Consider the following 17,867-nt stretch of genomic DNA (forward strand, 5'->3'; position numbering starts at 1 on the left):
TCTCCTGGGCTGAAACCAAGCTACTTTCGCCAGCCGAGATCTGTCGGGCGGTGACATGGTCCTCCCTACACACCTTCTCCAGGTTCTACCACCTGGATGTTCAGGCCAGGGAGGACACAGCTTTTGCAAGGGTCCCAGGAGAATAGGTATTGTCAGGTGAGGCATTTCAGCTGATAGTAGCTTGCTGGGGCCTTCCATTTCTAGACCTGCTGGCGACTTCTTTTAATGTGAAGGTTCTCTGGTTCTTCAGCCTCAAACGAGATCCAAAATCCTTGAGTATCTTGTTCAGGAATGGCCGAAGGACAAGCTGTTGTATGCCTTTCCCTCGAGACCCATGTTAGGCAAAATGGTTCAGAGGATTGAGGGTCATAAATGGATAGTGTTCTGGTGGCACCAGATTGGCTCAGGAGACCATGGTATGTGGATCTGCGACTGCTCCTGGTAGACTCTCCCCTTTGGTTTCGAGCGCACAGGAATTTGTTTTGGCAGGGACCTGTTCTTCACGAAGATCCGACTCAATTTTGTCTTACGGTATGGCCCTTGAGAGGATTCGGTTGCTGAAGCATGGATGTTCTACTGCGAAGATTGCCACCTTGCTACAAGCGAGAAAGTTCTCCACTTCCTTAGCCTATGTGCGGGTTTGGCGAGTGTTTGAGGCTTGGTGTGAAGATTGAGGTGTTCTTCCTCATTCAGTTAAGATCCCGCTCATTTTGGAAACTTCAGGATGGATTGAATAAAGGGTTGGCCCTTAAAGGTGCAAGAAGCGGCTCTTGCCTGTTTCAGGGGTCAGGTGAATGGTGGTCCCTTGTCAGCTCATCCAGATGTGGCCCATTTCTTGAAAGGAGTGAAACATCTTCGTCCTCCCTTGCGCTTACCGGTACCCTTGTGGAGTCTTAATCTGGTTTTGGATTTCTTAGCGGGCTCTACATTTAGACCAATGTATAACCTTTCCTTATGTTTACCGACCCTGAAAACGGTGTTTCTTTTGGCAATTTGCTCTGTGCATAGAATTTCTGAGGTGCAGGCCTTGTCTTGCCGGGAGCCGTTTTTACGAGTTCTGGGGGTGATACAGCTATGTATTGTTCCTTCCTTTTTGCCAAAGGTGGTCTCAGATTTTCACTTGAATCTGTCCATTTCCTTATTGTCTCTGGATAGGGAGCGAGATGCAGAGGAATAGCACCTGTTGCGATCAGAGTTTCTGCCACAGATCACTCTCTCAGATGAAAGGTACCCCTGCCACATAGAAATTGACCCACACTTCTGCTTCTCTCTATTTTGCCCTTTTTTTTTTTTTTAAAGTCCTCCAGGGGAAAAAATAGGTGGTGGGGGGAGAGGGACAGGTGAGAGGATTCTCTCCCTAGTGCCTTAAAAAAAAAACCACACTGGTTCTCCTTCCAATGCTTTTTTTTTTTTTCAAGGAGACCACCTGTGCGCCCCTCCCCCCAGCTCTACCTAGTCCCTTCTAGGACTGGGAAACTTCTAATATGGGCTCGCTTTCCTGGATGAACCAAGGACCTGGCTGTAAGCAGCATCAGTGCCTTCAGAAATCCTGCTGCACCACGAGTGAGTCCTACTATCAGCTAGAGGCAGATTATACTGGGTTTTGTCAGTGCTTGCCCACTTATATCTAGTAGTGATGATATCACAAAGAAGTCTGTGTGCTCTGCCTCCATCTATTGGTAGGGGGACATAACACATTGGTTTTGGAGTGGACTGGTGTAGCAGGTTGAAATAGAAAGGGAAAATTTTAGAGAGGGGTTCGGAAATATGTAAACAAGTTGTTATTTTTTAAGTGCTACACAAACATACATTTCTAAACTTGTCTGTACACTTTTACACCTGCTAATTGATTCACACAACTGAAATATATGTGGGCTCTCTTGCACGTGCAAATGGTGTACCACAGACAGTTTTGAAAGTTGGGCTCTAAAAGAGCGACAACAAGCAAATCACAAATAAAAGTTAAATCATTGCAGATAATGTAAACTGCTAGAGAAGAAACCCTGGTGAATTATTCTAAATCCACCCCCCAAATTTATTCCACTAATTTGATGTAAGACTACCCTGATAAACTTCTCCTTGTTTATCTCAAGGCTACAACAAAAATAAACTACATTGTTAGGCAGAAAAAAGATAAGAAGTCACCCAGATTTATTAATAAAGCTTACTAGCAATAAACAAAATATATTTATAATAACAAACAAGAAACATCGTCATACATTATTCAGTGACCCACAGTCTGATTTAAACCTGTCACTGGCCAAGAACAATTCACCTTACTATAATCTCTGTGGCCCTGGGTTTAAAACAAATCTACCTATGAAAACATAAGCCTGTTACCTTAAACTCCTTGTGATCGCCCTTTAAATATGTAATCAGCTCTCTTTTAAAATAGGAAAACATTTACAAATCCCACCCTCATGGAAATTTCTTACCCACAAGCTGGAACTGTGAATTGCGAGCGGCCATCTGTCGCATCCTGGATATCCTCAGGTTCTCTCATATGGGTCTCTTTTTCTCCTTCTGATAATGATGAGGCTGCTATGGATGCTGCAGCAGTTATGTGTGTACATTGCTGTTAATCTTGTTACTAGTGCTGTGAATCTCTCTTACTTATTACTGTAGTTATACACAGCAATGTGGATGTAACTGAATTGATTAGTAAGTAAATTCCTTCAAGAATGAGTTCTTTCAACAGCTGTTTTTTTAGTTGCTTATACTTTTCCAAATCAATCAGCGGAAATCTTGCCATGAAATAATATCAACACTGTTTATGCAAGATACTGACATTTTTCCCAATTCAGCGGAGTTTACTTGCCATCCAATAGCTGGTGCTTCTGATGTCTGTGATTTGGCACAATTCACTTACTAAAGTCACACATTCAGTACTTTGTAAAACCAACAGGTTTTTTGTTTGGGTTTTTTTTTTTGTTTGTTTTTTTGCAGTTTTTTCAATTTCAAATGGCCATTTTTGATGAGTTAATGACCACTGGCAGTTTCACAGCCCTTGGCTAATTAACAGTTCAGCTTGTGATTGCTATCTAACCCACCATCTGCCTTAACAAAACTAGTCTTTCCCTCCTTCCCTATCACACGAGCAAAAAAGTAGCAGGAAACTTAAAATAATAGACAATAAAAGTGAAAGGTCAATTGGATAGAGGAAACCAGGACTTCTACTAAAATCAACAGAATTCATAGAAAGAAATGGGAAAAAAAGATTAGATGATCTACCTAAAAAAAACAAAAACTACTGTCTATATAAAAAAGGAATATATAAAAATTAGGCCATAAGGAAATATATATGCTGACCTTTAACTATACTAACTTATAATAAGACAATAAATTAATCAACTCTAAAAGAAGTAAAAACCATCAGGCACTAAAAACTTGGTTAAAAAGCCAGCTAATAAGGTTTTGTCAAAGAAGATTGATTTTTTTGAGAAATAACTGAGGAAAACAAACTTAAGAATACTTAATTTTCCCCGGACAAAATGGATGCCAGCAAAAGAACTTCTTAAGAGTTACCTAATAAATATATTAGGTTATGTAGAATCATCTGTTTTCAAAAATAATTTATCTTCCCTCTAAACAAGAAAAAAGAGATCAAGAAGAAAAGTCATCTGATAATTTATCGGACATAATAGAGAAATCTTTCGAAACTATGATTGAGGATCATGCTACGCTCTTGGTAACATTTGTGCAGCAGGCAAAAAGAGATAAAATCCTTCAATTATATTTCCGCAATCAACAACAACTATTTTATGGAAAGCAAATTAGGATGTTTCCTGATATTACAAGAAAGATGCAGGAGAAAAGGAAAGCTTTCCTACTAATGAAAAACGAAGTAATTGCTAGGGGGGCTACATTTTATCTTAGATTTCCCTGTAGATGTATAATTGTATATCAAAATAATAGATATATTTTCATGGAAGAGGAACAGCTGAGACAGTATCTGGACTCCCACTCCTGATAACCTCGAGAAGGAATTTGTCAAAAAAAAAGGGAAAGGTGTAATATCTATGCAGTTTTTCTTAATATAAGATTGTTATAATCTGCTTTAATGTGAGCCCTCCGAAAATTCCTATAATATTCAGATAGAATAATTTTCTTTTTGATTTACAGATTTGGCTTTGTGCAGCATTGCGAATATGTGTTTTTTCTTTTCTGGTTTTTCTATATGCATTGGTTCAATGTAATATTGTTTGAAATCAATAAAAAAATAAAATAAAAAGCTAGCTAATAATCTTCCTTCAAAACAGAAAAGTTATCAGACATACAAAAGTCCTTTGGCGTGCTATTCTAGAAATAGGAGGCTGAATTGAAGAAGACCCTTCACCTTGTACCTTTCAGTTTCATTTCATGTAAAGGAGCTATTAAACAAGCAACCTTTGCTGAATGGAGTGCGTGAATAGGAATATAATTAACGTGGTTAGCAAGATAAGCTGGACCTGCCATCTTACATGCTTTAAAAAATAGAGGAAGTAGTACTTTAAATTTTGTGTGATGTTTAATGTGCAGCCAATGAAACTCCTTCAAAACAGATGATATATGCTCCTGATATTTAGCACCCAAAATCAAACGGCTGCAATATTTTGGACTAATTGTATTCTGTGATTTCATTTTCCTAGTAGTCCAATAAGTATGAGTTACAGTAGTTGAAACCCATTGTAATAAAAGCAGGTAAAGCATTAGCTAAAAACGTTTTTTCTAAGTAAGGACATAAAGGGAAAAGTCTGGGCAGTTGAAGAAAGCAGACTTTGAAACAACCGCTATCTTGGCTTCCACTGACCATAATGAATCAAGAATGGTACTAAGACTGCAGACCTGGATACAATCGGAAGCACATCCCCTTCCAGCGGGGGTGAGAAATCATAAAGCTGGTATTCTTAGGTTTACTTTTCTATAAAACCTTGGGTTTTGGAGGATTTATCTGTAATCTATTCAATTTAAACCAATCAGCCAGTATAGCTAAACAGTTGTTTAAAATAATAGTAGTGTCACTAGAATCAGTTTTGGGTACTATATATATAAATCTGCCCATCTTCTGCAGAACAGTGAAAGTGAATCCTAAAGCTACAGATTTTCTCCCTCAGAGGCTTCATATATATATATATATATGTTAAAAAAAAAAAAAAAAAACACAGGAGCTAAAACCGAGTAGGAGGTAATGAGTAAGAACAAGAATGTTTCTCATGGCCATAGCAGTCTCTTTTTCCTCTTTTACTTACTTTCTTAAATGTTTGATGCTTTTTAATAGCCCTTTGTAGTTTAGTCCACTATTCTACTTCAGCAAAATCTTTCTACTCTGCCAGTGCCTCCTTAAGGTACTTCCCCTTTTCACTAAGGGGGTCATTTTTCAAAATGCGATAAGGTGTTTTTGCATGCGATCACACCATATTGTATGGTGCGATGCAAATTGAGAGAGAGAGAGAGAGACTGGCCATAATATCATGGCCCATAGGCAGGTATTTGTATCCCTATGGTAGGCCCACCTAGTAACTCGAGGTGAGGATTAGGTAAGAGTGTAGGGGGTTAGGGACCACTTTGACATTCTACGTGACACCTACAAACAGAACAGTGGTCTCTTGTGAAGATTTGCTGGCCTTCGGAGTGAGGAAACTCACTCCAAGATGAGATTTGGGCAAGGTTCTCTTGACATCAAGCTAGGTTGAGAGAACCTTGCCCAAATCTCATCTTGGAGTGAGTTTCCTCACTCCGAAGGCCAGCAAATCTTCACAAGAGACCACTGTTCTGTTTGTAGGTGTCACGTAGAATGTCAAAGTGGTCCCTAATCCCCACCTCGAGTTACTAGGTGGGCCTACCATAGGGATACAAATACCTGCCTATATGGCCAGTCTCTCTCTCTCTCTCTCTCCCTCTCTCTCTCTCTCTCTCTCTCTCCCTCCTCCCCCCCCCCAGTGGTTGAATGCAGGTAATACAACAGGTCTGGCACTTATCGCAGAATCTGAAATGGTATCGCAATTTGCGCTAACTTAGCTCTTCGCGATAAATGCTATATTAGCATAAAACACGCCCCTTTTGCTATCGCATGCGGTACTGTCCCTTATAACGCATTTTGATAAATCCACCCCTAAATTTGGTATTTTGGAAATCCAGGACTTTGTGAGACTCCTCCTCGCCTTGGCTGTTATATCAAACAATATCATCTGATGATCCCTGTTGCTCAAATAGGTACCAATCCGAAAACTTAGAAATGCTTTTTCTATTTGTATCACCTCTTCGTTTGTGGGTTCCATTACCATTTATCTGTGGAGAGCCTCTAGAAGGAGTCCAGGATCTCTCTTCTAACCAATTCTGCAGAAAAGATACTCCACTCATGGCAGGTTAAAAACTCCCAAGAACAACTTTTCTCTCTTCATTCCCACCTTTTAGGTGTCTTCAGCCAGATATCTGTCCGGTTCCTCTGTCTGAGTCAGCGATCTGTAGATCACACCGATGTTGATTGAAGTGCCACATCCCTTATCTAAGAGAGACCACATCACTGCCTCCTTTCCAAATGTCCCCTTGCATTTCAGTTGTTTTGATATTTGTTTATATATAAGGAGCTACTCTTATTCCTTTTCTGACATCCCTAAACAGATTACTGTCCCTTATGATCATATCTCATTCATGGGATTCCCTGAATCACATCTCCATGTGATCTAAACTTTTATTGTGCTCATAATTTTCCAGCTATTTCTTCTTGGCTTGTCTATATTCCATATAACTTCATAGTTCCATGTTATTAAAATAATAGGAATCAGTCTATTTTTGTATGTGTCCACTGATAATGCTGTCATAGATATTTTCCTACTAAATCAATACAAATATACTTACCACCCTCTAGTGTCTTCCTGTCTGTCTGATCATCATTCTTCTTCTCTTTCCTTTTTCTTTCCTTCTCACTTTTTTACAACTCTCTATTTCAGATCTTCATGATTTCTTCTTACACTTTTATTTCCTTCTGATCATTCACTATCATCCTTTTGCCTTCCTCACTTTGCGTATCCTTTCCCAATGATATTTCTACCTCTAAAACTCTCAACTGGTTGGCCCTTCCTCCTCCTTTCTCAATTGCTTGCTGTCGAGTAGCTTTCCCTTGATCACCTATTTATTTATGTATTTATTACTTCCTTAGTGAAATCAAGATTTTAATCATACTGGCAGGGTCTCAACTAGGAGAGAGTGGCAGCAGATGAGCATGAAGGCAGCTGGAGGAGGGAACATGTCAATTGTTGTTTTGTGTGTCATCTTTATTTGTGTATTCTACGGCAGTAGGCAGTAAAGAAGTTGTGATGTTTGTATTTTGACTGTTTTGGCTTTCTGTCCTCTTGTCCATTTTTTGTAATGGGTACATTTGTCTGCTATCCTTTTTATTGTAAGGCTATGCATTATATGTACCAAATTCACCCAACCTGGACACAGAATTCAGTTTAGTCAACCTAAATCTTTTACTGTCCAGCCTTTTTGCATTACATCTGATCTACTCTATACAAGTAGATGAGTCTGGGTTTGCATATATTAAAGAAAACTAAACTAATTTATTCTCCTGGTGCAGTGAAACAGGCACTGTGCAAAATTGTAATCTCCATTATATCACGTAATAATAATCATAACACAGAAACAGTTTGCAAGGAGTATGTTATAAAAAAAAAAATAATGGTAAAGTAATTTGTCTCTTAGTTCCGGGTGAAAATCACACGCTGCTGTTGTCAATTTGATTTTCTGTAAAACCCTTTCTGTCTTCAAAAACATAGTGAAACAGTTGTTTGTATTAAGTTACACAGCAGAGAAAACACAAGTGAAATAAACAAGTTGGTGCTTGGAGAAATAAAAGACCCTGTCACTGAAGAAAAACTGAAGCAAATACAAAAAGATATTCAAGAACAAGAGACTCTTCTTCAAGGTTATCAGCAGGTGAAAATGATTTTAGTAACATTATATATGGGATATAATTTCAAGAATATTACTGAACAATTTTATCACTTACTATAGGAGGCTGACATAACCATTTTCAGTATCTAGATAAAAACTCAATTCTCCACCTTGATAAAGCTCCAAATAAAAATGTGTATTTGATGGCATGGTACTATGGAATGTAAATAGTACAAAATCATCAAGTGAGAAGTATCAGGTAAGATCTAATCTTAAAGCATGCAAAGTAAGAATGAATAAGAAGCTATGTTTTTTGTTTTTTTATCAAAAGCTTTCATTTCTCAATGTAGAATTATTAGTGGCTACAATATTGAGGTCCATATTCAAAAGCCATTTAGACAAATAACTTATATGGCTACATGTGTGTTTGAATATAGCCGATTAGGTTTTTAAGTTATCCAGCCTTGTGTGGCCGGATAACTTGCTATTTACCTGGATATTTTCAAAGATATCCACTAAATGGCTTACTGAATATTAGCCTCATTAAGGCTCTGGCATCCAGTACTTTTTGCTGCTCTTTTAAAAAAGCTCAAATTTTTAGCTGTATTGAAGGAGGGCAATTTTCATCTAGCCAATTAAAATGCTTTTTATTCACAGAAATCACTGTGAAAATTATCCTCCCTAAATTTAAACAATTTAGATTTCTTAAAACAGAAACTGTTTTCAAAATCTAACCTCATATCGTAAGTGATAATAGTGTTTATTGTGAGTTGGATATTTGCGGGATATAAACCTTTTAAATAAATCTTTTAAGAATCTGCAGTTGGACAGTGGGATAACCAAGTTTAGTTTAAACATGCAAAACAGATGAAAAAAAGATACAGATTATCCACACTATCTATTAATCTTAACTTCAGTTAGTTTTACCTTGAATTGATGCACTGAGAGGCAATCTTCACAGTCTCCAGGCAGCTTGCAGATCTTGCAAGCTCATTTTCAAAGGGAAATTCCCTGTGGAGTTTCATTTTGAAAATGTGGTAGTATAAACCCTTGTGGTGCAAAAATACCCACAGACCTTGTACCTGCTTTATAGTAGGTGAAATCTGCATATGAAAATAAAATCACTCAGGTACATTTTAAAAGGAGCGCACATGCACCCATAAAGATGCGTATTGGGCACGTGAGCAAAAATATGCTTAATTTTATATCATACGTGCAAATGCACACATATCATTTAAAATAGCCCTACTGTGAATATGTGTGGAGCCTTTACACATGTATTCACGAGTGACCATGGAGGGAGAGAGAGGGAGAGAGAGACTGTTAGAGTGATACGCTATATATCTTCCACTATAAGAGGGGCACTTTCAACTCAGGGTGAGTTTGGGTGGGGGGGGGGGGGGATGTTGTTACAAGGGTCTACAAAACCCTTGTGCCCTAGTCAGACCAATATAACATCTCCCCCTCCCAAAACCCAACTTGAGTTGAAAGTGCCCCTCTCACAGTGGGAGATATATAGAGTGTCAGATTGTCTCACTGTTTTGTGACCCACATACACATGTATAGGGCTGTTTTTGCATGTACACACACCGGTTATGCTGTGACAGGGGTAGGCGTATACTTTAAAAATTTGTGGACAGTCTGCAGGTAAAAAAGTACCTGTAGACTCTCCTGTCTTTGAAGATTACCCTCTCTATGCTATTACATATTGAAAATCCTGAACTAGAAGATATACTATTGTGAACCTTTTAAGGCATACTTTAATTACAGTAGAGCCCTAAAACTTCAGAAACTGCAATTTTTGCTTACCAGTCAGCTGTTTACTTCCTACAGGCAATTGATCAGCTGTTTTCTACATTTTTGTCTGTCTTATCTGCTGCCCAGCTGAAACTGATCCTAATCATTCTGGTATTTTTTTTATTTTTGCTAGGAAAATGAAAAATTATATAAGCAAGTAAAAGAACTCCAGACCCAGAACAAGACGAATGAAGAAATGATGTTCAAAGAAAATCAATGTCTAATGGCTGAGTTATCAGCTTTGAAGTTAGTATTTTTATAATTTGGAACATTTTTAAGAAATTCACCTTAGTAAATTTATAAAATAAAGTTTTATATAGAATTTCTAAAAAACAAAAATAGAAAGCCCTCTGGGAATTTTGTATGGACTATTCAATAATCATTTCTATGTGGCATCACTTGACTATTTATATTTTACTTTTTTCCCATCAACCTCGTTCAGCCGTACTTTTGGGTATGACTCTCCCTCTCTTTCCTGTTTCACCCCAACTCCCCAACCAAAAAATGTCTAGCATGCACAGGAATTTCATATAGCCGCCACCATGTAAGTCTTTTCCATCTTTTTTTATTCATCCTGCCAAGTGGATGCATCCTTTAGCTCTCTCAAGAAACATTTTTTCTTGACACCTAGAGTATCTTCTGAGACTCAAATTTTTTCATCTTTTTCCCCCGTGAGCTTCAAAAAATAATCTTTTTCCTTCATCTCAGCTTCTCAACTTCATTTGACTAGGAACAGTGGAAACTTTTCCTCCGCTCAAAATTGTTTTTGATATTGGCTCATTGGTCTTCAGCAATATGGCCCAAAAGCAACTATGTCATTTCAAGAGGCCCTACCTGCACCTGCAAAATGTTCATTTTGGACCACCACTCAAGCTGCAAGTGTTCACTGTGACCTTCATATAATGGTCCAAACCGTGCTACATACACCAGAATGTTACCCAGAGGAAGAAGAATTAGGAAGATGCAATTTTCAGAAATCTTCTCTGCTCCTTTGAAGTTCAGTTCATCTTTTTCTATGGTTAAACAAAAAGAAGAGGAGCATTTGAGCACTTCACATTGAAGGGAGTAAGGCCTTCTACTTGCAAGGAGCCTTCATTGCAAAGGAAATCTCTCGCCTCACTCCTATTTATTTATTTATTTAAAAACTTTTCTATACTGTCGCTAAGTTATATACCATCGCAATGGTTTACATGTAGGCACATATTTAATGTAGGTAAAAGTGTACTATAGTACATTCTAACAGGTGCCGTCAAAGGTTCGGTTACAATAAATCATTAGACATAGTCATTTAGCGAAGTAGTGTTACGGTTCCAGCTGCTGCACAGACTCCCCTCCACCAGTGGACCCAGTGAACCCTGCTTGGAACCATAACTTCCAGCTCATTTTTGGTCCCTGTCCTACTGCCTCCGTGCCACCTGAGGACTTCCATGAGTTCTCGACCCTGGCTGCCCAAGGCCTTCTCTCCTGACCACAAGACACCTAGACTCCTGCCCTACTTAACCCTGTCTGTTTTTCCCCTCAATGCTTCAGCATCGAGTCCTCCTTGGCTCCCTGCTTTAGCCACTCTTGTTTTGCAACCTTCCAAGGCCTTTCCTTGTATTCCCATGTGGCCTCGGGCCTTCTGATTCTAGTTATGCTAGATTTTCCTGTGGCCTTTGGGCCTTCTGTTCTGCCTTTTGCCTTGCCCTGTGGCCTGCAGACCTTTTGAAACTTCCTTCCCTTGTGACCTACCCTAGGCCTCTCTGTTTCCTGACCTTTGGCCTAACCTGAGACTTCTAGGTCTCTTCATTGTTTCTAAACCTCTCTCAGCCTTGCCCCTCAGGGCTTTCGTTGCCTATGCTGCCTTCGGACATTCTGGTTTCCATGTTCTGTGTAGTGCTCGTCCTGGTTTGTTCTGTCTTGTCCTAGTCTGTCTTGCCGTAGTCCCTGTTGCAGTATTCCAGTTCCATGCTTACCTGCGCTCTTTTCCTATGTTTACCCATACTCTGTTCCAGTATTCCAGTTCCACGCTTACCCATAAGCTGTTCCAGTATTCCTGAGTTCAGTCTTACCTCCACACATCTTCGATCTGTTCTTGAATCCCATTCCAGCCTGCATGCCACTCCAGAACTCCATTCCAGCCTGCACTCCACTCCAGAATCCCATTCCAGCCTGCACTCCGCTCCAGAATCCCATTCCAGCCTACACTTCATCCTAGAGCTCCAGCCTAGTCTGCACTTGTTCATTTCTCCAGCCTCACCGGATTGCCCACACTTAATTCCTGCCTTGCTGTCCTGTGCCACTCCAGGAGGCGGTGGTGTCCACAACACCACCTCTACAGGTGCCCGCACAACAGGTAGAGATATTCTCCAATGAACACAATGGCCAAAGCCATCCAGCCATGCAGTTTGTCTTGATGCAGTTTGTCTTCAGTAAAAGTTGAACACAATGGGATCAGTTTGGCTCCTAGATTCACTAAATATCTAAATTTAGGAACCTAAAATTATTCAGGAAAAGACAGAAGGCACCGTCACACAGTCCGAGGACTATACAGTAGATTAGTCTACGAACTCCACACCACAATAAAGCATAGCGATAATACTAGATGTGACAAAACTACTGGTGTAAGTACCTTGGTACAATTGGTCAGAAACTACTTCACTAATGTCTATGTTTAATGATATATTGTAACCGAACCTTTGACGGCACCTGTTAGAATGTACTATAGTACACTTTTACCTACATTAAATATGTGCCTACATGTAAACCGTTGCGATGGTATTTAACTTAGCAACGGTATAGAAAAGTTTTTAAATAAATAAATAAAAATAAAAAGTAGGTGGCTACAGAGGTGGTGTTATGGCAGGGAAACAAAGTTGGAAACTAAAGAATGATGTAAGGGCCTAAATCTAGGTAAATGAATAGCAGGCCTAAATGTAGCCCCTAACTTTTATGTGAATTTTCAGCTGAAAACTTAGACTTCTAATTTCAACTGAAAATAAGCACCTAACAATAGGAGCCTAAATTTAGGAGCTCAACTTTTTAAAAAATATCTGCCCCAGTGTGTCAACAGTGGTGCCAAAAGAGATTAGCATTGAAAGCAGCATAATGCATCAACCATGATGCTAAAGAAGAGCAGGATTGAAAACCAGTCTGTGTCTAAGCTTAGTGCCAAGAAACATCATACACTGAAAGATCAATGGTACCAACATGCTTTGGTGAATGATAATAGCTTGCCGAAGTGGAGATGTATTTAGGCTTTGTAGTGTCCATTGGCATTAAGGTACTTTGTGGGATCCATGCCTTCCATTATGGTTCTGGAAACAGATGACTTTTCAGCAACAACTACATCGGTAGCATTGGCTTTAAGACCAAGGCAAAAAATGGATGAAGATTTCAAACAGATATATATATTAATTATCTAAAGAATCTAATGTCAACAGTGTCTGCTGTTTCTACATTGGAAATCAACCAATTCTGGAAGTACATGTTCTTCCAGATACACATATCACTCCTGCACAGAAAATGTCACACAGCACCTCTGACCCTGTGTTAAGTGGCGCACATAAAGGGGAGACCACCTCAAAGGCGACCATTTTCAAGATGGATTAAGAAAGCCATAGTGTCTGCATATTTACTTCAGGGGCTGTAATTGCCGGAAGGCATCGGGACCCATTCAGCAAGAGCATAGTCTTCATTGTGAGCGGAATTACCCATAGTAAATCTATTTGATATATGTAAAACGGAAACTTGGACAACTCTAGGTCCACTTGCCAAGCCTTATAGTGAAATAAGATGCTAATTTTGGGACAGCTGTCTTAATAGTGAATTTGCAATCCACCCACCCAATGTAATGGCGCTTTAAACATTCCACAGGTTCTTGACCGGTGAAGCAGAAGGACAAGGAAGGAGAAATTAAGACTTGCCTGATAATATCCTTTCCTTTCCTTCTGCTACACCGGTCAAGAAGCCCACCCTGGGATGTGCAAATTGGGCTACCTATATGAGAGTGAGATCTAATTAATTAAATGCTATAAATTGTAAAAAGAAAAGACAAAAATTAATAAAAGGGGGAAATGGTTTGAGGTGAATTTTCATTCCTTCAAATATTTTTAAGACTAGATTTTTTAGTTAAAGTGCTTCTCATAGTGTAAGTTGATGATTTATCTCAAAGAAAGGATAGAGATTACATTTTTGGGTGGATTTTTTTTTTTTGTTGAGATTAGGTCAACATTTTAGATTTCAATTATTACATTTTTGTGTTTGCTAGTTCCTATAATTTAAATTTAGCTTTGACAGTAGTACACTGGCTGTATCTGGATCCATGCATGACATACATACAGGTGATGTCATTAAAAAAAAAAAAAAAAAAAAAAACCTCTGCCAATTGCTGGATCAGGGGACTAAACCCACAGATTCTTGACTGGTGTAGCAGAAGTAAAAGAAAGAAAATTATCAGGTAAGTCTTAATTTCGACTTAATGGTCTTGTCCTCAAAGAACTTATCCAAACCACTTTTAAACCCAGCTACACTACTTCCCTAACTACATCCTCAGGGAATGAATTCCAGAGCTTAATCATACATTAAGTGAAAAAGAATTTTCTCTGATTTGTTATAAATGTGTTACTTTCTAACTTCATGGAGTGCCCCCTTGTCCTTCTATTATCAGTAAGAGTAAATAACTGACTCACGTTTACCTGTTCTAGTCCTCTCATGATTTTATAGACCTCTATCATATCCCCCCTCAGCTATCTCTTCTCCAAGCTGAATAGCCCTAACCTCTTTAGCCTTTCTTCATAGGGGAGCCGTTCCATCTCCTTTATCATTTTGGTAACCCTTCTCTGTACTTTCTCCAGTGCAACTATTTCTTTTTTTGAGATGCAGTGACCAGAACTGCACACAGTACTCAAGGTGCGGTCTCAACATAGAGCGATACAGAAGCATTATGATATTCTCTGTTTTATTCCACATTCCCTTCCTAATAATTCCTAACATTCTGTTTGCTTTTTAGACCGCTGCAGCACAATAAATCGACAATTTCAATGTATTATCCATTTAACACCTAGATCTTTTTCCTGGGTGGTAACTCCTAATATGGAAGTTATGGTTTTGAGGTGTTTGAGTGGATTCTTGGGTACTGTGGCAGATGACCACGCCCACGGGGAGGAGCCCCATGGGAGCCACAGTACTGGGCTAGACTCAGGACACACAAACACAGAGTTTTGTCTTTTATTGTACAGCTGATGTATACCACCAGAGGTGGCAGTAGTGAGGTGATCCAGAGGTAACAGTCCAGGGACCCTCGGCAGAGGGAACCCGTCTCACCAAGATGGTATAGGGAGATCCAGGTGTAAGTTTCCCAGCACGGCAGAGCTATAGATGAGACAGACTGAGAATTAGATTACTCACTAGATGGTAGCTGTAAGGTTGACGATTCCACCAGGCAGAAGTAGATGGTTACAGGCACCGAGGCAGGGCAAGTACCTGATCCCAGTAAGATACCTGAAAGAAAGCAGAGGGCCCCCGAGGAGCGGGTACCCAGGTTAGAGAATACCCTGAAGGGCAGAGAGAGCTTCCAGCGGCAGCACGGAAACAGCAGAGTAGCTTAAACTGGACGAGTCCAATCCTTGCTAACTCAATGAGCTAGCAAACAAGCGTAGGCTAAATACCCAGATGGCGTGATGCCATTCGAGGGGGAAGCCCCCGAGGTTCCTGCCATGACATGGATAAAGATGTGTGTGGCATGCGTGGCGTGTGGCTTGCGTGCCCTTATGAGAAACATGGTGTGAGGCTTTGCCATAGCAGTTCCGGGGACGCAGAGAATGCGGCTTGCAGACACAGTGGTAGTCATCTTCCCAAGGCTAGCAGGGAGAGCAGAGAAAAAGGTGAGGCACAAGGGTCGAAGCCTTCTGAGACCGACGGACGCAACAGTGTAAATACAGCATGGTTTATTTTTCCCTATGTGCATCACCTTGCACTTGTCCACATTAAATTTTATCTGCCATTTGGATGCACAATCTTCCAGTCTCGAAAGTTTGTTCAACAATTTATCCCAATCCCCATGTGTTTCAACTACTCTAAATAATTTTGTGGCATCTGAAAATTTGATCACCTCACTCATCATATTCCTTTCCAAATCATTTATATAAATACAAGCCGTTAAGCCCGTTAAAACGGGCTACATCCCTCTGTCTCTCACCTCCCCCTCATTCTCTCTCCCCTCACTCTTCACCACCCCCTACCTCCCTCCCTCACCCACTCCTCCCTCTCCTCTCACTCAGTCCCTCCCTCCCACTCAGTCTCACCCCCTCCCTCCCTCTCACTCACACTCAGTCCCTCCCCCTCCCCCTCAGTCCCACTCCCTCCCCCTCCCCCTCAGTCCCACTCCCTCTCTCTCAGTCCCACTCCCTCCCTCCCTCTCTCTCTCAGTCCCACTCACTCCCTCTCTCCCTCCCTCTCTCTCCCCCCTCCCTCTCTCTCCCCCCCCTCACTCAGTCCCACTCCCTCCCTCCCTCTCACTCAGTCCCACTCCCTCCCTCTCACTCAGTCCCACTCCTCTCTCTCCTCCCCTCTCACTCAGTCCCTCCCTCTCTCTGTCAGTCCCTCCCTCTCTCTCTCCTCCCTCGCTGCCGCCGCAGCCGCTGCCACCCGACGCCGCCGCCGCTGCCACCGCCGCTGCCACCCGACGCCGACGCTACCACCGGACGCCGCCACCGCTGCTGCCACTCAACACCGCCGCTGCCTCCCGACGCCGCCGCTGCCACTGGACGCCGCTGCCACTCGACGCCGCCATTTTTTTTCTTTTTTTCTGGCTCAGACCGACGTGCTCGCCCGCACATGCGCGGTACAGCTGGTCTCTACTGCGCATTTGCGGCACGTCGGTCATCCTTCGTTTATTAGGTAGGATATTAAAAAGCACCGGTCCAAGTACACATCCCTGAGACACTCCTCTGTTTACCCTTTTCCACTGAGAAAACTGACCATTTTCTGTTGTGGGAACGAGCGGTGATTCCCACAGGCCTGGAGACAAACTAGTCTGATTCTAGCCTTCTTAAAACAGTATCTCTTTATTATAATTTCACACATGCACAACAATAAACTGTCTTCTCCAAAAAACAGTGTACTTTTTTTACTTACAGTGTGTTGCTACCTCTCAGCTCAGTGTTTGGACAGTATTGCCTACAAGATCTGCCTTCCTCCCGGAGACCTGGCCTGGTCTGCCTATCCTCACCTGGATTCCAGCTCTTATTCCCCAGTCTCTGGTTATGCCCTCTGAGCCTCATGTGCCCCGCAAGATCCCGCACATAGAGCATACTCTCCTTAAGGCATTTAAGGTGGACCAGGCATCTAGCCTGGGCCTGCACAGGAAAATAGGGGAACACTAGGGGCGCTGCCTCACACTTATCTTTTAACCAGTTTGTAGTCCACGAAAGGACATCACCTCCTATCCCATGACTTTTTAGTTTTCTTAGAAGCCTCTTATGAGGAACTTTGTCAAATACCTTCTGAAATCCAAATACACTACTTCTATCGGTTCACCTTTATCCACGTTTATAAACCCCTTCAAAAAAATTTACCAGATTTGTGAGGCAAGACTTCCCCTGGATAAATCCATGCTGATTGTGTTCCATTAAACCATGTCTTTCTATGGTTGTATCAATGTTTGTGCTTTTTAAAATCTTGATTTATTTATTTTAAAACTTTCTAGACTTCCCAAAGCAATCTATTCAATAAAAATCCACAAACTGACAATATAAATAAGCACAAGACATTTTTATGATTAACATTTGTAATTTTGATAAATCTAGATAGTTGTTTCTTCATATCTGTGTTTATCTAAAATGTTTTTAATCTGTTCTTCCATTTGTTATGTTGGTGTAAGAATGTATATTTTTTTCAACTTTCATAAGAATAATTTGTTCTTGGAGTAATTGTTCTTCTCCAGATGTCCTGGTTTAGAGTCAGGTGGCACTATTATAATATACACTATATATAGGGCCGTCTTGTTTCAGCCAGTAATTGTTTCGTATAACCAAGCCTAAATAACCATTTACTAAATCCTGCCCTACTTTTATGGAATTTATCTTGTGTGTTTCAGTTATTTCTATGTATACTTTTCATTGTGATTCTCTTTGTTTTTCCAAGATCAAAAAGGAACCAACAATTGATGCTGTGTCTTAGAGCACAGCTAGTTTTAGTGCCCAGTTTATAAGCGC

The 17,867-nt window shown here is 40.5% G+C and overlaps 1 protein-coding gene across 1 annotated transcript in view; it reads left to right on the top strand.

Annotated features, from left to right (window-relative positions):
* The window catches only part of CEP162 (centrosomal protein 162), a 423,542-nt gene that overhangs the window by 287,688 nt on the left and 117,987 nt on the right, over positions 1-17,867 (top strand). Inside the window, 2 exon segments of the mRNA XM_029595494.1 lie at positions 7,780-7,917; positions 9,806-9,918. Coding sequence (XP_029451354.1) covers positions 7,780-7,917; positions 9,806-9,918 — 251 coding nt within the window.

This window comes from Rhinatrema bivittatum, chromosome 3, assembly GCF_901001135.1.
Source record: "Rhinatrema bivittatum chromosome 3, aRhiBiv1.1, whole genome shotgun sequence".
NCBI lineage: Eukaryota > Metazoa > Chordata > Amphibia > Gymnophiona > Rhinatrematidae > Rhinatrema > Rhinatrema bivittatum.